This window comes from Macaca fascicularis, chromosome 13, assembly GCF_037993035.2.
Source record: "Macaca fascicularis isolate 582-1 chromosome 13, T2T-MFA8v1.1".
Taxonomy (NCBI): Eukaryota; Metazoa; Chordata; class Mammalia; order Primates; family Cercopithecidae; genus Macaca; species Macaca fascicularis.
The window spans coordinates 37,003,992-37,026,980 of NC_088387.1; the positions used below are offsets into that span (position 1 = coordinate 37,003,992).

The 22,989-nt window shown below is 37.9% G+C and overlaps 1 protein-coding gene across 1 annotated transcript in view; it reads right to left on the minus strand.

The window, feature by feature from the left end:
- The window catches only part of DNAH6 (dynein axonemal heavy chain 6), a 367,549-nt gene that overhangs the window by 225,049 nt on the left and 119,511 nt on the right, over positions 1–22,989 (minus strand). Inside the window, exons 15-18 of the mRNA XM_005575454.5 lie at positions 19,769–20,020; positions 15,086–15,214; positions 9,895–10,008; positions 8,215–8,358 (exon numbers count right to left, since the gene is read on the minus strand). Coding sequence (XP_005575511.2) covers positions 8,215–8,358; positions 9,895–10,008; positions 15,086–15,214; positions 19,769–20,020 — 639 coding nt within the window. The remainder of the gene's footprint in view (positions 1–8,214; positions 8,359–9,894; positions 10,009–15,085; positions 15,215–19,768; positions 20,021–22,989) is intronic.

Sequence of the window (22,989 nt, forward strand, 5' to 3'; positions counted from 1 at the left end):
CCTTTCAAAGAATACAGTATGGAAAGGGCAGTAGTAACTGTACAGTTAAGACAAATGCTACTTCAACCATGTGGTCAAGCTGAACACCATCAGTGAAAAGTCATGTTGACAGCATGTATTTTGGATATGAGGCGATGAAAATGATACTTTACCTGTCTTGTCTTCTTTGTAAGAATCTATAATTCCAGTGTAATTATGAGAAAAACAGCAAACAAATCCAAATTGAAGGATATTATATAAACTACTTGACTAGTACTTTTCAAAATGATCAAGGTCATGAAAAACAAGGACAGTTTGAGAAACTGTCACAGTCTAGTAGAGCCTAAGAAGACATGACAACCAAATGTAATGTTTTATTATAGATGAAATCTTGGGACAGAAAAAGAAAAGGATGTTAGGTAAAAACTAAGACAATTCAGATAAAGCATGGACTTTAGTTAATAATAATGGATTGATATTGGTACATTAGTGGTGACAAGTGTATTATACTAATTAATGTAACATGTTAATAAAAGAAACAGAATGTGGAGTATATGGGAACCCTTGGTATATTGTTATAACTTTTCTATGAATCTGAAACTATTCTAAAATAAAAGTATATTTAAAAAATAAATGCATAAACAGATAGAATGGAAAGGAGAATTACGTAAATCCACAATCATAGTTAGAGAGTTCAACACTCCTCTCTGAGTCACTAACAGAACAAGCAGGCAGAAAATCAGCAAGGGTATGGATGATCTGAACACCACCGCCAAGCAAGTCTACCTAATTAACACTTGTAGAATGATCGCTGAGCAACAGCGGAAAGCACATTCTTCTCAATGCATATGGAAGATTCACCAAAATTGACCATATTCTGGGATATAAAACAAACCTTACAAAATTTAAAAGGACAGAAATCATAAAACTATGTTTTTGGACCATAAGAGAGTTTTATAGATATTGAGAAGCTAAATATAAAATAGATATGGAAAGGCAAAGGAATTAGAATTGACAAAACAACTGTAAAAAGGAAGAACAAAATTGGAGGATTAAGACTACTCGATTTCAAGACTTACTAGCTATCATGATTAAGAAAGTGTGCTATTGATGTAAGAATAGACTTACAGAGCAATGAAACAGAACAGAGTCCAGAAATAGACTAAAAAATACAGTCAATTGACTTTTGGTAAAGGTGCAAAGGTGAGTCAATGGAGAAGAGTGTCTGGGGAGGATAGTCATTTTGAAATAATGACTGAAGAAAAAATAATAATTTCAAATACTGCTGCTGCATTAATTGGATATAATGTGTACAAAAGTACACCGTGATACCTGATCTTTTATGAAAAAATTAACTCTAAATAGATCATATATCTAAACATAGAAAACAAAACCTTTAAACTTCTAACAGAAGAACATAGAGCAAATCTGTGTGACTTTAAGTTTCAAAAAACGTATTTGGATACTATACTAAAAGCTTGGTCCATAAAAGAAAACAAGTATAAATTAGAGTTTATTGAAATTAAAACTTTTTGCTCTGTGAAAATCCCACTGTACAGGGACTGAAAAGACAAGCAATTGACTGGAAAAAATATTTTCAAGTTACATATTTGAAAAAAAACTTATATGCAGAATATATGAAAAACTCTTAAAACTCAATTATAACCAAACAACCCAATTTATAAAAATGGGCAAAAGATCTGAACATTTAATCAAATAATATAGATGGAAGACAAATAGCATATGAGATGATGTTCAACATTATTAGTAATTAGAAAAATGCAAATTATGACTTTTTTTTATTATAGTTTAAGTTCTAGGGTAAATGTACATAACGTGCAGATTTGATACACAGTATACATGTGCCATGTTGGTTTGCTGCACCCATCAACTCTTCATTTACATTAGGTGTTTCTCCTAATGCTATCCATCCCCCAGACCCCCACACTCTGACAGGACCCGGTGTGTGATATTCCCTGCGCTGTGTCCAAGTGTTCTCATTGTTCAATTCCCACCTATGAATGAGAACATGTGGTATTTGGTTTTCTGTCTTTGTGATAGTTAGCTGAGAATGATGGTTTCCAGCTTCATCCATGTCCCTGCAAAGGACATGAATGCATCCTTTTTTATGGCTGCATAGTATTCCATGGTGTATATGTGCCACATTTTCTTAATCCAGTCTATCACTGATGGACATTTGGGCTTGTTCCAAGTCTTTGCTATTGTGAATAGTGCCTCAATAAACATACATGTGCAGGTGTCTTTATAGTAGCATGATTTGTAACCCTTTGGATATATACCCAATAATGGGATTGCTGGGTCAAATGATATTTCTAGTTCTAGATCCTTGAGGAATCGCCACACTGTCTTCCATGTCTTCCACAATGGTTGAACTAATTTACACTCTCACCAACAGTGTAAAAGCGTTCCTATTTCTGCACATCCTCTCCAGCATCTGTTGTTTCCTGACTTTTTAATGATCGCCATTCTAACTGGCATGAGATGGTATCTCATTGTGGTTTTGATTTGTGTTTCTCTGATGAACAGTGATGATGAGCATTTTTTCATGTGTCTGTTGGCTGCATAAATGTCTTCTTTTGAGAAGTATCTGTTCATATCCTTTGCCCACTTTTTGATGGGGTTGTTTTTTTTTCCTGTAAATTTGTTTGAGTTCTTTGTAGATTCTGGATATTAGCCCTTTGTCAGATGGGTAGATTGCAAAAATTTTCTCTCATTCTGTAGGTTGCTTGTTCACTCTGATGGTAGCTTCTTTTGCTGTGCAGAAGCTCCTTAGTTTACTTAGATCCCATTTGTCTGTTTTGGCTTTTGTTGCCATTACTTTTGGTGTTTTAGTCATGAAGTCCTTGCCCATGCCTATGTCCTGAATGGTATTGCCTAGGTTTTCTTCCAGGGTTTTTATGGTTTTAGGTCTAACACTTAAGTCTTTAATCTATCTGGAACTAATTTTTGTATGAGGTGTAAGGAAATGATCCAGTTTCAGCTTTCTACATATGGCTAGCCAGTTTTCCCAGCACCATTTATTAAATAGGGAATCCTTTCCCCATTTCTCGTTTTTGTCAGGTTTGTCAAAGATGAGATAGTTGTAGATGTGTGGTATTATTTCTGAGGGCTCTGTTCTGTTCCATTGGTCTGTATCTCTGTTTTGGTACCAGTACCATGCTGTTTTGGTTACTGTAGCCTTGTAGTATAGTTTGAAGTCAGGTAGCATGATGCCTCCAGCTTTGTTCTTTTGGCTTAGGATTGTCTTGGCAATGCAGACTCTTTTTTGGTTCCATATGAACTTTAAAGTAGTTTTTTCCAATTCTGTTTATAGTATTTTCTGATGGTAGTTTGTATTTCTGTGGGGTCGGTGGTGATATTCCCTTTATCATTTTTTATTGCATCTATTTGATTCTTCTCTCTTTTCTTATTAGTCTTGCTAGCAGTCTATCAATTTTGTTGATCTTTTCAAAAAACCAGCTCCTGGATTCATTGATTTTTTGGAGGGTTTTTTGTGTCTCTATCTCCTTCAGTTCTGCTCTGATCTTAGTTATTTCTTGCCTTCTGCTAGCTTTTGAATATGTTTGCTCTTGCTTCTCAAGTTCTTGTAACTGTGATGTTAGGGTGTCAATTTTAGATCTTTCCAGCTTCCTCTTGTGGGCATTTAGTGCTATAAATTTCCCTCTACACACTGCTTTAAATGTGACCCAGAGATTCTGGTATGTTGTATCTTTGTTCTCATTGGTTTCAAAGAACATTTTTATTTCTGCCTTCATTTTGTTATGTACCCAGTAGTCATTCAGGAGCAGGTTGTTCAGTTTCCATGTAGTTGCGCAGTTTTGAGTGAGTTTCTTAATCCAGAGTTCTAATTTGATTGCACTGTAGTCTGAGAGACAGTTTGTTGTGATTTCTGCCCTTTTACATTTGCTGAGGAGTGCTTTACTTTCAATTATGTGGTCAATTTTAGAAGAAGTGTGATGTGGTGCTGAGAAAAATGTACATTCTGTTTATTCAGGGTGGAGAGTTCTGTAGATGTCTATTAGGTTCACTTGGTGCAGAGCTGAGTTCACGTCGTGGATATTCCTTGTTAACCTCTGTCTTGTTGATCTGTCTAATATTGACAGTGGGATGTTAAATCTCCCACTATTATTGTGTGGGAGTCTAAGTCTCTTTTTAGGTCTCTAAGGACTTGCTTTATGAATCTGGGTGCTCCTGTATTGGGTACATATATATTTATGATAGTTAGCTCTTCTTGTTAAATTGATCTGTTTACCATTATGTAATAGCCTTCTTTGTCTCTTTTGATCTTTGTTGGTTTAAGGTCTGTTTTATCAAAGACTGGGATGCAACCCCCACTTTTTTTTTGTTTTCCATTTGCTTGGTAGATCTTCCTCCATCCCTTTATTTTGAGCCTATGTGTGTCTCTGCACGTGAGATGGGTCTCCTGAATACAGCATACTGACATGTCTTGACTATCCAATTTGCCAGTGTGTGTCTTTTAATTGGGGCATTTAGCCCATTTACATTTAAGGTTAATATTGTTATGTGTGAATTTGATCCTGTCATTATGATGTTGGTTGGTTATTTTCCCCGGGAATTGATGCATTTTCTTCATAGCATCACTGGTCTTTACAATTTGGCATGTTTTTGCAGTGACTGGTACCAGTTGCTTCTTTCCATGTTCAGTGCTTCCTTCAGGAGCTCTTGTATGGCAGGCCTGGTGGTGACAAAATCTCTCAGCATTTGCTTGTCTGTAAAGGATTTTATTACTCCTTCACTTATGAAGCTTAGTTTCCCTGGATATGCAATTCTGGGTTGAAAAATTTTTTGAGAATGTTGAATATTGGCCCCCACTCTCTTCTGGCTTGTAGGGCTTCTGCCAAGAGATTCGCTGTTAGTCTGATGGGCTTTGAGACTGAGTCTCATTCTATGTCCCATGCTGGAGTGCAGTGGCATGATCTCGGCTCACTGAAACCTCCACCTTCCAGGTTCAAGCTATTCTCCTGCCTCAGCCTCCGGAGTAGCCAGGACTACAGGGACACACCACCATGCCCAGCTAACTTTTGTATTTTTAGTAGAGACGGGGTTTCACCATGTTGGCCAGGATGGTCTTGATCTCCTCGGCCTCCCAAAGTGCTGGGATTACAGGCGTGAGCCACTGTGCCTGGCCAATTATGACCATTTTAAGACACTTCCATCCATTGTTTAGAATGACTGAAATTAAAAAACAAAACAAAACAAAAACGTCCCTCACAATAACAAGGGCTAGTGATGATTAGGAGAAACTGGAATTCTCATAAATTGCTAGTGAAAAGCCAAAATGTTACGTTTGCTTGGAACACATTTTGGCAACTTCTTATAAAGTTAAACATACACTTACTATACAACCTAATAATCCTACTTCTAGTTATTTACCCGAGTTAATAGAAAACTCATGTTCACACAAAACAAAAAGCTGTACATGAAAGTTTATAGCAGTTTCATTAAAAATCACTATAAAATGAGATGGAACTCAGATATCTTTCACCAAGTGAATGGATAAAGAAACTATGGTACATCTATATAACAGAATACTAGAAAATAAAAATGAACTGGCTGGGCATGGTGGCTCAGGCCTGTGATTCCAGCACTTTGGGGGAGCTGAAGCGGGAAGATTCCTTGAGCCCAGGAATTCGAGACCAACCTGAGCAACACAGTGAGATCCTGTCTCATAGAAAGAAAAAAAGAAAGAAAGAAAGAGAAAAAGAGAGAAATGAACTATTGCTTCACATGACAACATGGAAGAATATTTTTTCTCTTAAAAAATTATAATTCACAGAATTATGCTACCATCACCTCTATCTAATTTTAGAACATGTCATCACCCCAAAATGAAACCCCATACTCATTAGGTCCCATTAGTAGTCACTCCATTTCTTCCTCCTCACAGTGCCTGGTAATCATGAGTTCACTTTCTCATTATAGATTTCTTTATTCGGGACATTTCATATAAATGACATGCTATCTGGCCCTTTTTTTGTGACTGGCTTCTCTTACTTTGCATCACGTTTTAAAATTTTTAATCTTATTTTTTGCCGACATGAGGTCCCACTATGTTGTACAGACTGGTCTCGAACTCCCGGGCTCAAGTGATCCTCCCTCCTTGGCCTCTCAAAGTATTGGGATTACAGGCTTGAGTCACTGCACCCAGCCTAGCATCATGTTTTTAAGGTTCATCTATTCTGTTGCACATACTACTTAATTTCATTTTACTACTGAATAAAATTCCTTCATATAGATATGCCACATTTTATTTCTCCAATTTATTAATTGATGGAAATTTGGTTTTTTCCCCACTTTTGGCTACTATGAACAATGCTGCTATGAACATTTGTATCAAAGCTTCTGTGTGAACACATGTTTTCAATTATCTTGGCCATATATCTAGGAGCAGAATCACTTGGTAATATGGTAGGTCTATATTTAACATCTTGAACAAACTGCCAGATTATTTTCCAAAGTGGCTGCACCACCTTACAGTCCTACCAGCAACATGTGGAAGTTCTAATTTCTGCATATTCCCCACAATACTTATTCTTATATCATCTGTCTCTTTGATCATAGCCATCCTAGTGCATGTGAAGTGCTACCTCATTGTGGCTTTGTTTTGCACTTCCCTAATAACTAATGACGTTCAGCATCTTTTCATGTGTCTTCTTTGGGGAAGTGTGTATTCAAATCTTTTGCCCATTTTAAAGGGTTATTTGTCTTTTTATTTGTAAGAGTACGTTATATATTTTGGGTACAACTACATAGAGGAATCTTAAATGCATTTTGCTGAGTGAATGAATCCAGACCCAAAAGGCTGCATGTTGTATTATTTCATTTACATAATATTCTGTAAAAGGCAAAACTATAGAGACAGAAAACAGATCAGCGGTTGTGCGGAATTGTGATAGAGGGAAAGGCTGACTACAAAGGGACAACACAAGCAAATTTTTAGGGTAATGAAATTGTTCTGTAGGGTACTATTGTATTGGATACATTACCCATTTGTAAAAACCCATAGAACTGTATGCCACAAAAAGTAACCTCTACCGTATTCAAGTTTAAAAGAATATAAACCAGGATTTCAAGGGAACCCAAGATGGAATGCAGACTGTAACAAATAAATTTGTTTACAATTGTATGATATAATCACACTAAAGGCAATAAAGAAGAAAGAAGCTGACTTAAACAACTTGGGAAAGTGTTTTGACTAGATACTGTAAGCTAAAGGGGAAAATATGCAAATAACACTCTTTTCAAGATGGAAAATTGTCTTCTCATTGTGTCTGAAGCTTTGCTTACTTTTCTTCTCCACATTTTTTTTAGTTCTTTATTTCATCTTAAAAAAAAAAACCCTAAAATTGTCCAGGCACAGTGGCTCACACCTGTAATCCCAGCACTTTGGGCGGCTGAGGCAGGTAGATCACATGAGGTCAGGATTTCGAGACCAGCCTGACCAACATAGTGAAACCCCGACTGTACTGAAAAAACACAAAAAATTAGCCCAGCGTGGTGGGTGGTAGGTGCCTATAATCCCAGCTACTTGGGAGGCTGGGGCAGGAGAATCGCTTGAACCCAGGAGGCCAAGATTGCAGTGAACTGAGATTGTGCCACTGCACTCCAGCCCGGGCAACAAGAGTGAACAAAAAACAAACAAACAAAACAACAACAACAACAACAACAAAACACCCTAAAATTGTTTAAAAAACTAAAATCATATCCTGTTTCTTAACCATTTCAAGCACTGGCTTAGCTGAGATGGTTTCAAAGATTCAGCCCTGTACACCTGCAGCCTGGCTTCCCAACTTTCTTCACATCATAGCACATCTGGAAAATGGCATAGTTGTGTGGTGCACTGATGCAAATGGACAAGGCCGACTGGACAAGTCTACCCCAGCCTCATCTGGCTCCCTAAGGGTTTGAGCATATCAGTATCTTAGCATAACTACAACCTATTCCTGCACTATTTCCCTTACCACTTGGGAAACACTCTGAACGCCCCTCCTAACCACAGTATTTAACTGTCCTTGGCCAAATGAAGACAGGATGTAGTCTGTGCCACTACAAAAAAACGAATTTTGACTATTGGTTTTTCTGTCTGCAAAGCTGACTAACTTAATCAGGGAATAATTCCTGATACTGGTCTCATTAGCATCAATTAACAACCAATTGGCCTACAGTTTTTGAACTAACTTCTACCAACCTTACCTTTTCTTTCATTTTTTCCACCTTGTATTTGAGCTGGGGCACTACACTGTTGGGTGGCAAGCCTTTTTCCAGTTGAGTCACAAATTTAGCATATTTAGAAACTTGACTATTTAGGACTTCTGGATCCAGGCAATCAAATTTGGACTATGAAAAATTTAAAAACAAAGCAAAACAAGTTAACACATAAAGTAAAAGTCAAGTTTGAAATACTAAAAAAACTTTTAAAAGTTAATCCAAATCTACATTGTGCTTTTGGAAACGGCTTTACTTATTAAATTGCTAATAATATTATATATACAGCATCACCTGTTTATTCCTGAGGGTCAATATGCATAAACTCCTCGAAGGAGACAAATAGCTATTTTTTTACTCTTGCTAACCAGAAATTTCTCACCTAGTAGTCTTCTATTATTTGATTATATACCTGTTTAACATAAACACTTTAAATTCATAAATTATTCATAAAATTATAGAGCTATATACTTATATATAGATCTTATATATAGATCTATAATTGTTTTTCTCAGTTATGTAAACATATAAGTATACACATATATTGACATGTCAGATAGCCACACATATATGCTGATGGCAGTAGAAAATTTGTAAACCTTCATTTTTCTTTATTCTAAATCCATCATTTTACTTCTGCTCCCTAATGGGTTTTCTTGTGCATTTCCTAGGGTGAATGCATCCCATGTTGGAAGCCACTGCTCTAATCCATGGTGGTAATCAGAAAATTCTTTTTAAGCTGCTGCTTCTCAAGAATATTTTTTTACTTCTGAGATAAGTGATAAATGAGTTAAAGGAGTTATAATTGGTGTTATAGCATATATTTGTTTTTTATTTTCTATTTTCTCCACCAAAGGTAAGTTCTATGTTTGAACTTTGTTCTTCTTATTCTCCAATGGTACTCCCAGCACCTGGAACATATTTTCTATGCTACTGTTTTTTAACCAAGGCATGTGTCTTCTAATGATAGGCATCAGCACAGGTAGGATGAATAAGAAGTGTAAAACAATATTTGTGAGGTTGATAGTATTTCTAACATGTCCATACCACACTTGAAAGTATAGGTGGCCATCTATTTTGCCTCGTAGAGAGGTGACCCTTGTTAAGGATTGAATATAGGGTAGATCCTAGAAACAAAACTCTCTGATGGTTGTTGATATTTGGCTTCTTAATTTAAAAAGTTTACTATTGAGTTCTTAAAGGAAGATCCTAGATTTTATCACTCTATCCTATTACAGTGAACAAAATGGCTTCCTTTTTCAAAGGACAACAAAAGTAGAAACCTAAAGTGTGTAGATCACAAATAAAATCCTACAATCCTTAAGAACATTGAAGTGTATGATGACAACATTGTGTTTAGAAACCACAAAGTGATTAAATATCACACAGCATTGTCCATTGATGCTTCCGTTATGTAGCCTTCTAATATACAGGACCTGAGAAGCCTGGCTTACAAGAATACTTTCTTTTCTGTAGCATACAGTGACATAAGGACCTTTGTGCCTTTCGCTGGAAAGCTTATAAAAATTCTCAGAAAATGATACCATTGCATATTTTACTGACATTAAGTAAAGCACCAGATTGTTAAAAGTTATAATTCAAATTATTACAATTTTAAGATTAATTCATACAAAAATAATTTAAGAACTGAAGGCTTTTTTCCCCTACCTTTAACCATTCTTGTTGGAGTTTATCCCATTCAGAGAAAGAATCCCAGAGCAATTGTTTGAGCTTCAGTTCAGCACTGACTTCTTCCAAAGCTTCAAACTTGGACACTTCTACCTTTAAAAATGTAGTACACAAAATGCGCAATTTAGTTTTCAGATATAATGAGCATATGCTATTCTCCTGTTAGTAATTTTTGGTACAGTGATTGCTTGGCAGAATGTGCATCCTAAATGGATTAAGAAAAGGAGCACTAGAAACAAATGAAGAAAAAAAGAAAACTCCACAAAACCCCACATACATTAGAATTTCCATTACAGTAACAAAATATAACTCCTGGTATTTCCTTAGAACTTAAATATTCTCCAAAGACATAAATATTATAAGAGTAACACAGGCATTCTTCTTTGAGTTGAATTATACATGCACATATATGTTAGGCCTTCTAGGTAAAGCCGATGAGTCTTTAGAGGCACTGATTTCTATTGGGCTTCTGTACTTAAATGGCAGAAGAAGATGATGACTGTGCGATAGCTGGTGGGGAAGATGGTGAAGTTTAAGATGGAGAGGACAGCATGGTTTCCGACTCTTTTCTAAACACGGACTTTATATGAACCCCATGGAGAGGAAGGGTGTAAGAAAATGTGAAGAACGTGTTTTCATGAGAAGTGTTTTAAGACTGCTTTGGCTCAAAGCTGGGGAAACTTTCAGGGAGTTGGTTACACAGAAATTCTTGGACTTTGACATTAGGAATTTAGTCTGGTCTTCCATTAAGAGTTGCAAATGATTTCCTGCAACCTGGATTAGTTAGGCTTTCACACCTATTCTCCAAATAATTGAGAGCCACAGAAGGAAGGCTAGATCAGAGGCAATCAGGAAGGAATCAGTCATGAAGTCATAGACAGGGAAGATGGAAGGAGGAAGACACACTTTCATTTCAGGTTCTGTGTTTTTTAAAAATTAATTTTTTAACTTTTCTTTTTATTGTGGTAAAAACCACATTAATGAGATCTATTCTTTTAATAAATTTTTAAGTGTAAAGTACAGTAATGCTAGCTATAATAATGTTAACAATGTTATTTAATGTACATTTTCTAATACTTTTTCACGTTGCACAACTGAAACTTTATACATCTAGAACAACTCCTCGTTTCCTCCTCCTCCTAGCCTCTGGAAACCACCGTTCCACTTTCTGTATATATGAATTTGACTACTTTAGATATCTCATATAAATGAGATCATGCAGTATTTGTCCTTTTGTAGCTGGCTTATTTCACTAAGAATAATGTCCTCCAGGTTCATCCATGCTGTGACATAGCAGGATTTTCTTCTTTTGTGAGGCTGAATACAATTCTATGTTATGTAGATACCACATTTTCTTTATCCATTCATCTGCTGATGGACATTTTAAGTCGTTTCCTTATCTTGGCTATTGAGAATAATGCTGCAATGAACATGGGAGTACAAATATATCTTTAAGAGCCTGATTCAATTATTTGGGATATATGCTCATAAATGGGATCATTGGGTCATTTTTAATTTTTTTAATTTTTGAGGAACCACCGTGCTGTTTTCCATAGTGTTTGCACCATTCTACATTCTCATCTACAGTGTAAAGGATTCCAATTTCCACACATCCTTGCCAATATTTATCATTCATTTTATTTTTGTAATGGCCATTCTAACAGATGTGAGGTGATACCTTCTTGTAGTTTGATTTTAATTTCCCTGATGATTACTGATGTTGGGTGTCTTTTCACATGCCTATTGACCATTTGTATGTCTTCTTTAGAGAAATGTTCATTCAAGTCCTTTGTCCATTTTAAAAACTATTTTTTTTTTTTGGCTATTGTGTTGTAGGAGTTCCTTATATATAAGGAGTTTAGATAATAACCTTTTATCAAGTATATAATTTGCAAATTTTTTCCCTCATTCTGTATGTTGCCTTTGATTGGCTCTGTTGATTGTTCCCTTTGCTTTGCAGAAGCTATTTAGTTTGATGTAGTTCCACTTGTCTATTTCTGTTTTTGTTGCATTGGTTTTTGGTGTCACATCCAAGAAATCATAGCCAAGGCCAATGTCATGAAGATTTCTCCTACATTTTCCTCTAGGAATTTTATAGTTTTAGGTCTTTTAAGTCTTTAACCCATTTGTTTTGAACTGATTTTTGTGTAAGGGTTCACCTTCATTCTTTTGCATGTGAATATCCAGTTCCTTAACACCATTTGTTGAAGAGACTATCCTTTCCCTGTTGTGAATTTTTGGCACCTTTGCCAAAGATGAGTTGACCATATTTATTGATTTATTTTGGGGCTTTCCATTCTGTTTCATTGGTCTATATGTCTGAATGTATGCTAGTACCACACTATTTTAATTACTATAGCTTTGTAATATGTTTTTAGATTAGGAAGTGTGAGGCCTCTAGCTTTTTTCTTGTTCTCAAAATTGCATTGGGTACTCGAGGTCCTCTGTGGTTCCCTAAAAATTTTAGAATTTGTTTTCAATATTTCTTTAAAAATGTCATTGGGAATTTGATAAAGATTGCATTGAATGTATAGGTCACTTTGGGTAGTACAGGTATTTTAACAATATTAAGTGGTCTAATCAATGAACATGGGGTATCTTTCGATTTATTTGTGTATTATTTCATTTCTTTCATCACAGTTTTTTGGTTTTCAGTGTGTGAGTCTTTCACCTCCTAGGTTAAGTTTGTTTCTACTTTATTATTATTATTTTTGATTCTGTTGTAAATGGCATGCTATTTTTTATGCTATTTGGATTGTTATTTATGTTATTTCTTTATTTTTATGCTATTTCTTTATCTTTTGGATTGTTTGTTGTTAGTATATAAAAATGCAACTAATTCATGTAAGTTGATTTTGTATTCTGCAACTTTACTGAGTTTATTTATTAGTTTTAATTTTTTTCCCCTGGAGTTTTAGAGTTTTCTACACATAAGATACCTAGAATATGCTGGATCCTGTCACTACTCCAAGACAGGTGATATAGAAGTTTGTCCCTTGAGCAGTCCCCTGATAATGTATCACATTGGGCAGCCACTTCAAATCTTTCCGTGTCCAGGTAGAAGCTGAGATTTGGGAATTCTTGCTTGCTTACTCTGCACTGAGTCAGGGGTGGGGGGAGGGGTGTTAATGGCTATGAGTGTAAACTGGTCAAAACTGTTGCTTTTGTTCTCAGTGGTTCCAACCTGGGGCCTTTCCTGTGCATAATCAAATTCAGGCAAGAGAGAAACCAGTCTCTCAGGCAGACCCCTAAAGTGTCAGAATGCCATATATTCCATCCAGTCTGTCTTTCCCTCCCTCACCAGGGAGAAGCTGAGAACTTCCTCCTAACTGTGTAGCACTGTGCTGGGGGCAGGAATCACAGTGAAAGGGTGTTAGAAATTATTCTACTGGCTTCAATCAGCTGATTTTATACTTGCCCAGGGTGCAAGAGACCCTCAACTTGCCTTTGTATTTCTGACAAAATAAGTTGGTTCAGGGGTTGTTGAGTCAGTGTGTCCAAGGGAAAAAGGAGGGGCTGGGGCTTCATACTCTGCTGTCTTGCTGACAGGACCAATGATATTCTTTCCTACTCAAGGGGTGCTCACATGTGAGTTGTAGCTTTTTTTTTTTTTTTGAAATGGAGCCTTGCTCACACTGTCACCCAGGTTGGAGTGCAGTGGTGCGATCACGGCTCACTGCAACCTCCGCCTCCTGGGTTCAAGTGATTCTCCTGCCTCAGCTTCCCAAGTAGCTGGGATTACAGGCACCTGCCACCATGCCTAGCTAATTTTTCTTATTTTTAGTAGAGATGGGGTTTCATCATGTTGGCCAGGCTGGTCTCGAACTCCTGACCTCGTGATTTGCCAGGCTTGGCCTCCCAAAGTGCTGGGATTACAGGTGTGAGCCACCGTGCCCGGCCAAGTTGTAGCTTTTTATCAAGTAGTATTTCCTCCATACCTTGCTCCTTACTACATATCTTCCTGTCTTGTAGGTCAGTTAACTCAACCTGGGAACAACTTTGAACTCTAGTTCCTTCACACAAATCTGCCTCAAGTATCACCAGCCTTATTGGCTGGTATCAAATTCATAATTTTCAGATTTCTCTACCAATCCCTGGACCCTGGAGTAGACAGCATGTCAGATCACTTTCTGATCATCCATCTGGGGCTCTGAAAAGACAGGTGCATTCCCCTGTGAGGTTCAAGCATGTTCCTCCAATATATTTGGGGAGACCAGTGGCATCTTCCTTATTGCTAGGGGCTCCCTGGTTTTGTCCATAGGAATATCTTCTTTTCTATTCTCTTTTCTTGTTGTTGGTCTCTCTAAAAGCTATTGAAAGCATCTGCATCTCTTGACCCTTTCTCTTCATGTTTTTTGAGAGACTTCTTTTAGCCTTTCAAATATACCTTTTTTTATTTCTATTTTTTTATTTTTTGAGACAGGGTCTCTGTCACCCAGGCTGGAGTGCAGTGTCACAATCTTGGCTCACTGCAACCTCCGCCTCCTGGGCTCAAGTGATCCCCCCCCGTTTAGCCTCCCAAGTACCTGGGACTACAGGTGTGTGACACCATGCCTGGGTAATTTTTGTATTTTTAGTAGTGATGTGGTTTCACTATGTTGGTCAGGCTGGTCTCAAACTCAAGAGCCTAAGTGATCCAACCACCTCGGCCTCCCAAAGTGCTGGGATTACAGGCATAAGCCACTGCTCCTGGTCCTCAAATCTACCCTTTTACAACCATTTGTCCCTGGCTTAGCTGGGGATGTCATTTTTATCAAATTGGCACATAAAACCAGTGTAAATCAGGCAATATCAATGGAATCATAACATCCATATGAATGTAAAGGAAGCCTGAATATTACTTAAGAAAGGATAGTGTGGTTTTAATTGACCACATTTAAAAATCCACTTACATTTTAACATAGAAAGTACAGTTCCTTGTCTGAAAGTTTTGCATAATTCACAATTATTTCAATAAGAAAGATATTTGGTATCTCATGTGTAATAGTCTTTAAACACTTCAAAGGCAGGGAACATATCATATTTTGTATTTGAGGCTATTTGTAGCATGCTGACTAGCACATAGTTGTCCAAATATTGAATGTTTACAGTTACATTATTGAAGTCCTTGTGCATATATGCCATTTCTATACACACATTTCTAAGACAGATGGTGTAAAACTGTCATTACCTTAAAATTCTTCTGATAGGACTTATACCGAAATGCACGTTTCTGAAGATCAGCCAGAACAGATTGCAGATTATTCAATATGAGCCTTATTTTGTCTTGGTCAGCAGAGATATCTAAAATCTGTGGATCCTGTAAATTTAAGACAGTTTTTGGTTAGCCATTCCTGCTTTTTGATAAAGATCAATTAAATTAAATGAATTAATAAACATTTTTAAAAAGATCCCTTTAATTCTCTTTTCTTTTTGATTTTTAGAAATGATGTTTAAAATTGTTGCTTTCCTGAATTTTAAACCAATGCATAGACATTATAAAAAGTACGCATTTGTATAAAGTGCCATGGAGATAAAATTGTTTTAAAACATTACCTAATATATTCTTCCTCATCTGCTTTCATTTCCTACACTTCTTCAACCAACGTGACCTCAGATAAGCAGAGGTGAATGCAACAGGGAAGAGAAGGAAGGGGATATGATATAAGGTAAATTTCCACTATACAATAAAGGAAATGGAAAGGCCTTTGTATTCGAAGATGATAGAAGAGAGAAAATGAAAAACATAAATGGCAAGACATATGTTTTATGGCTGACCTGTTAGGATTGAAACCCCAGTGAATGGGAATGGAATAGTTCAGGAGCAAAGCAAAAGCACGTAACTAGGTTTGGGATAATCTGAGAAAACTGAAGGAATTTGAGAACCATTATAGCCATAGCTCAGGGAGGCTAGTTAGTCCATGTCTTAGTCAGCATGGCCATGCATTCAAATTGGCAACGTGCTCTAGATTAGTAAAAGCCAAGGGATGTGTCCAGGAAGAAGGGGCTTATATTGACATTCTGGTGTCTTGTGACTTGGTATGATATACAGGGAATCCTGAAGTTCTCATGTGTCTTGATTCTGGTAGTGGGAACTGTTGTGAGAACTGATGGACCAGAAGATGTCTGAGGCCAGGATGAGAAAGCTACAGATTACTTGGGACTGTAGGTTGTGGAAGCAATGATGGATTGCAGCATAGGGGCTAGCATGGTGCCTAAAGAACCAGGAAAGACCCTTAGTTAACAGCAACCGGGACAACCAGGTGCAGCCCAGCCAAACTGCACTGGAAGCTGCTATGGCCCAGAAGGTAGCATGAAGAACAGACGACCTGCCTCCCCCATCTATTCGCCATGAGGGAATGCAAGCTTCCCTTTATGGGGCAATAGGTAGGACAGGATGGTGGCATAGGTGGCCCAATAGGAAGTTTAGATTTTCAGTTGAATTAAAATCTATTCAAAAGAGACCCAGGTAGAATGGAACAGACATTTCAAACTGAAATAAATTATTATTAATGGTCACATTTAGGTTTTCTTCTGAATTCCCCACAACAGCAGGGATGAGGGTCTTGATAGCAAGAGAGTATCATTTATGGAAATGATGAAGTTACAGTCCTTTGCCCAAGAGAATTAACTTCAAACTTTCTACAGAAAAAGCACTAGTTAGAATGAGCCCACGCTTTCATTTTGTGTATGTGCATCATGCTATTTAAAATGCATGATTTGCATGCAGATATTAATTGCAGCACTATCCACAATAGCAAAGACATGCAATCAATCTAAATGCCAATCAATATCAGATTGGATAAAAAGAATCTGGCACATATACACCATGGAACACTATGAAGCCATAAAAAAGAACAAGACTATGTCCTTTGCAGGAATACAGATGGAACTGGAGGCCATTATTCATAGCAAATTAATGCAGGAATATAAAACCAAGTATTGCATGTTCTCACTTATAAGTGAAAGCTAAATGATGAGAACACATGGACGCAAAGAGAGGAACAACAGACACTGGGGCCTACCTGAGAGTGGAGGTTGGGAGGAGGGAGAGGATCAGAAAAAAATATCTATTGTGTACTAGGCCTGGTACCTGGGTGACAAAATAACCTATGCAGCAAATCTCTGAGACATGAGTTTACCTATATAACAAACCTACACATGTATCCCTGAACCCAAAATAAAAGTTTTTTAAAAAATAAAAAATGCATGATTATACATCAAGCATGTGCTGGCACTTTTGCTTTCTCTAATGATCTATGCATACATAAATATTCATACTTTTTAACGGTATGCTGTGTATAGAATACAGTATATGGTACAGCAATTAATAGCAGACTATTAACCATTGACAGTAGACTGCTTAAGCTTGAATCCAAAATCCTCCATTTAGTAACTGTGTGACCCTCAGCAAATTACTTAACCCTGTACTCTAATTTCCTTTTCTGTAAAATGTGAATAATAAAACCCTAAAGTGTTCTGAGATTTAAATGAGTTAAAACATGAAAACATACATAAGAATATTTCTAGGACTATTACTCATCATTGCCCAAAATGGTAAATAATCCCAATTTCCATCACCCATGAAATGAATCATTGTAAAATACAATAAAATACTACATAGCAACAAACATGAATAAACTACATCCACAAAGAGCAATATGGATAAATCTTAGGAACATACCAAAATAAAATAAAGGGCACACTGTGTGGTTCTAATTAATAGAAGTTCAAAAATAGGAAATTTATAGCATTCCTGCTCCAGATGGCCTGCCACTGCCAACATGCCTGCTGCAGGAGGGAGGCATGGCTGGGGCTGCACACTCCATGGAGCCAGTGGGAGTTAGGGACAAGTGGGAGCATTGTCCCTTCCAAGCTGGGGTGGGAGTTGCTCGGGTGCAGCTGTAGCCACTCAAACTGTTGCTGTAGACTCAGGCAGTCCTGTGCTCTTGGGGGCATGGGAAGGTCCCTCTGCCCTCGCAGGCTTGGAAGTGCCTGCTTCCGCTGCCTGGTCTCTCCCTGCTCTGATCTTGGAAGGGAGAGAGGCCAGGCAGTGGGAGAAGGCACTTCTTCGATCTTCTCTGATCTCGGAGCAGTCAGGGCCCAGCCCCGTTGCCATGAACAGCAGCAGGAGGCAGACAGATTCCTGGATGGAAGGGGGTAGGTCCCCAGTGAGGCCCCACGTTGGTCTGAAGGCTGGGGGCTGGGCTGCCAGTCCCACAGACTGGAGTAGGAACTTGTGATGCTTTTTCCAGCCTGCCCATTATCCCCCATGGGCCCATCAGTGTACACTTCCTCCTCTCTGAGGTCCATAAAGGCCCTGGGCTCAGCCAGAGCCGAGCAGACAATGGGACAACCAGAAGCAGAGGGGAGCTACCCTCTCTGCTGAGAACTTCAGAGACCTGCAGAGATGTCATCGGGGCTACCAGTTGCAGAGAGTAGCAACCCACTTCAGGGCCTCCTGTCTGCTAGGAGCTGGGCATACATTGGGACAACCAGCTGCAGAGAGGAGCTATCCTGTCCAGGCCTTCTCTCTGCTCAGAGCTGCAGAGATGATGGGACAACCGGCCTGCAGAGAGGAGCCACCCATTCCAGGGTCTCCTCTCTGCTGAGAGCTGAACACTCAATGGGATGACCTGCCTAGAGAGGAGCTACCCACTGCGGATCTCCTCTGAGCTGTTCTACTGAATAAAGCTCCTCTTCATCTTGTTCACCCTCCACTTGTCTGCATACCTCATTCTTCTTAGATACAGGACAAGAACTCAGGCAAAGGTGCTACCGGCCACAGAGGTTTCCAGCCAGAAAAATGACACCCCAAAGATCCCATAACAAAAGGATTAGTAATTAGCAGGGGACACTAAAGGTATCATAATGCTTTACTGACTTGAGTAGTGGATGCATAGATGTGTTTATTTTCAGATAATTCATTGAGTTGTACAGTAATTAGTTTTGTACACTTTTGTCTGTAAGAAAATACAAAAGGGCTTCAATACAAAAGTAAAAACAATGCCAAGTCCTTCGAACACTGGTTGACAAAGAGGAAGCACACAATGTGAGCTGTTTTTACATTTCCATGTTAATACATGTAAAGGTATACTGTAATCTTTAATGTCTGTACTATATTCTTTTGAGTCAGTGTACCCTATATCTTTTCTATTGTAAAAGTGGTACAAGGTAACTAAATATTCTTCACTACTAATTATCAATGTATACTCTGTCTCTTCCTAAATGAGAATTTTCTAATATACTAGCAAAGTTTATTTTCATTTTTTATTTAGCTTTTAGTTTAAGTTCAGGGATATATGTGCAGGTTTGTTATACAGTTAAAATTGTGTTATGGGGGTTTGTTATATGAATTATTTCATCACCCAGGTATTATGCAAACTTTAAAATCGTGACAATAGCTATAAAATGTGCTAACAAGTCATTAAAACTCTTCAAAATAAAAAATACAAGTTAGGACTAGAATTTAATTGGCTAAATTCAATTTTAATATTACATACATGCTTTGTGATAGTCTGAAATGTATTCACTACTTAAAGCGAGATTTTGAAACATTAATTTTTAAGTAGCAGCTCAAAGACGTTGTTGCTTGGTTAGAACGAAACTACAAAAAACTAAAGCTACATCAGTTAAATGTGTTCTCTAAATGGTTTGAAGAGTAGTCTTAATTATTCTCACCACAAAAAATGATGTATATGAGGTGACAGACACATTAATTAGCTTAACACTTTCACAATGTATACGTATATCGAAATATCACATTATATATTGTAAATATATACAATTTTTATTTGTTGACTATACTTTAATAAACAAATGTAATAGTAAAACTTTGCATAGATTATTTTTACAAAATAATGATTTAACTTACCTGTGCTTGCAGTTTTACTTCATTCACTTCGTTGTTTAATTCTTCAAGATCACTACCCAAATGCACACAAAATTGCTTAATGCTTGATTCTCTATCACCCACTGATTTATCAATGGCATTCCGAACAGCAACAATGGATGGCTTCATAGTTGCAAAAACAGCAAAGTCTTCAGGAGGTGTGGGTACCTGATACTGTTCAATAAGCTTGTACATTTGAGTCACTATATTCCCTTCATCTTCAAGGCTTTCAATCTAAATGGAAACATAGTTTGCTCATTAAATGTAACAGAGTCCTAGTTCAGTCTTGAAGTTTGTTCTAATAGGAGACAGCCACTGTACAATATGAACATTTTATTAGTCTGTTCTGCTGCTGCTAATAAAGACATATCCGAGACTGGGCAATTTATAAAAGAAAGGTTTAATGGACTCACAGTTCCACATGGCTGGGGAGGACTCACAATCATGGCTAAAGACAAGGGAGAAGCAAAGGCATGTCTTACATGGCGGCAGGCAAGATAACTTGTGCAGGGGAACTCCCATTTATAAAAACCATCAGATCTCATGAGACTTATTCACTAACATGAGAACAGTATGGGGGAAACCACCCCCATGATTCAATTATCTCCACCCGGCCCCATCTTTGACATGTAGGAATTCAGTTCAAGGTGAGATTTGGGTGGAGACACAGCCAAACCATATCAAACATCAAACTGTGAATAGTCAGCACAGAAGGAGTGTATTATAATGTAACAGTCAAATTGGCTAAAGCCTGCTAGAAGATAGTAATTGCTATAATACAGGTAATTAGGTTAGGAGGTAAATTATTCAGAGCTGGGCTCTTATAAATGTTTCCTCTTTCTTTCTGTTTTGTTCTTTTGTTGTAGTAAACAGTGCCAATATTTAAAGTTTTCTAAGAAAACATGTGCTGTGCGGTTGTTCAGCTGTAGTATCTGAGCTTCTAGGCATGTGTGATGGGCAGTGATGATCCCAGAGCAGCCAGAAGGATCGACAAGCTGTGGACTTGGCTGCATAGGTTTAGAACCCAGATCTATGGTGAGATTCCCACTATCCCTTAATAAATTATTTTACTGCAGCCCAATCACTACTAAACATCTTCACTTTGATTTCTTACTTTCAGTGGACAGTATTGCTTGTCTTTCCTAATTTTCTGGCAAGGGATCCCCCAGTTTTGGGAAAGTTCCTTACCCCCAGCTTTGCCACATGGTTATAGAGGGAGCAGACATTTTCATACTAGTTGGCCCAATTTCCTGGCCACAAGCTGAACCAAGGACCATCAAACTGTGATCTAAAGAACTTAGCTCAGTCTGACCTTTCTCTTGAACATAGGAAGAGTTAGGACTGAGGCCATTTACTTTCATGTGGAAACAGAACAGGTCATTAACATGAGAAGATAACCGCAGACAGGTTTGTAGAGAAATAGTTCTCAATCTTTAGCTTCCATGGCAATGACCTTGGAAAGCTTGTTAAAACAAATTGCTGAGCCCCTCCCAAGAGTGTCTGATTCAAAAGGTCTAGCAAGTCATAAAAACACTGTAGTCATGGAGGGTGGGTCCCAAGAATGAACATTTCTAACCCATTCTCAGGCGATGCTGCTGCTGCTGATTTGGAGTCCCCGTTCGGGAACCATGGTTCTGGAGGAGCAGAGATGAGAGAAGGAGAGAGGCCTTTTTGTAAAGGCCTGGCTCTATCCACACTTTAGGATTCTGAAAGATATTCCTGCAAACTTAGAATAAATCTTCCCATTTTTCTAAGCTATTTATGTGAGTTTTTGTGATTTTCAACCAAAATTTCTAACACCTTGAACAAATTACGTATAGAACTAAGTCTCTCTACATCAAGATCTGTTCATCTTCCTCTATTTCCTCTATTTTGGGTGAGTATATATCCAGGTTTCTCTGGGAATGTCCTGGGTTTACACTTATTGTCCTAGTACAATGATTAATAGTGTCTCTTTCACTCTCAGAAAAACGTACTGATCAGACAATGAATTATGTAGCCTACCCTCCCTATATTGGTATGAAATTGCTAAATACCCATTCCCTGCAGAATGATACCTATAAGTCACCTCATTTTCCTCTCACTGTCCCCTCATTCAGTTGCCCATCAAGTCCTTTCAATTCTACTTAACATCTTTGTAATTAATTTCTTGTCTCCTATCTTTGAATAGCTACATAGAGTTCATCAACTTTCAACCAAACATTCTTTCTCCATAGCATATCAATTGCTAAATCCTGTTTTTGTCACGTTGCCTCCTGTCTTTGCACATAGCTTTCCCTCTCCCTGGAATGCCTACCTGAATGTTTCATGTATTTTATGACAGCTTAAATATGCCATCCTCCATATAGCCTTCTGTAACCCATAGGCAAGAATTACTACAAACTTCCCAGTGCTACAACGTATCTTATACCTATGCCCATTGTATCAAAATTATCTGCTTGCATTCAAGACTCAACTTCTTTAAAGCAGGTTTATTCACTGTAATTTTTGCACCCTGCTAAGTGGTGTTCACTAAACTTGCTGACTGAATGAATAACGATCCAGAAAAAGTTTCTGTGTGTGCAGAAAATCTCCCTAAAGGAAGTTGCTTTCCAAACACACCATCCAGCAAACACAGACAACTTCCTGGAGATAGGACACAGTCTATGTTTTCTGCATACTGCATCAACTTGCTGTTCTGGAACCACAAGGTGATAGCAGCTGACCCTCTGCAGCCATTGATTATGATGTGACCCTACCTTCCTGACATAGTTTATAGAACAGCATAGGAGCTCTGAATCAATTTACTAGACCTTTAGAATCAATATTGAAAAAGAGAGATTATCTCTTTCTTGCAGACTGGCTAGACTTGCAAGCTATAGTTTGGGAGCTGCTGGTGGCCATGTTTACTGCTGTGGTAAGAAGCAGCAGAAGTAGCTGTCTGCAGAGGGAGAGAAGTGAAACAGACCCTCAGCGAGATGCAGAGAGCAGAGATGGAAGAAGGGACTACCGGGGCTTCCTGTGACTGTCCTATTCCAGGTTCTGGTCAGTTCCTGAGCCTACTTACATTCTTGATTGGGAGTTCCATGAAGCACCCCTGAATCCTTAAGTGGGATCCCTATTTTGGCCTAAGCTTTCTCAAGTGGGTTTGGGTTATTTGTTTGAAGTGACTTAATGAATACAAACAATAATAAGTAATTCACATCTTTAGATTCCTGGGACAA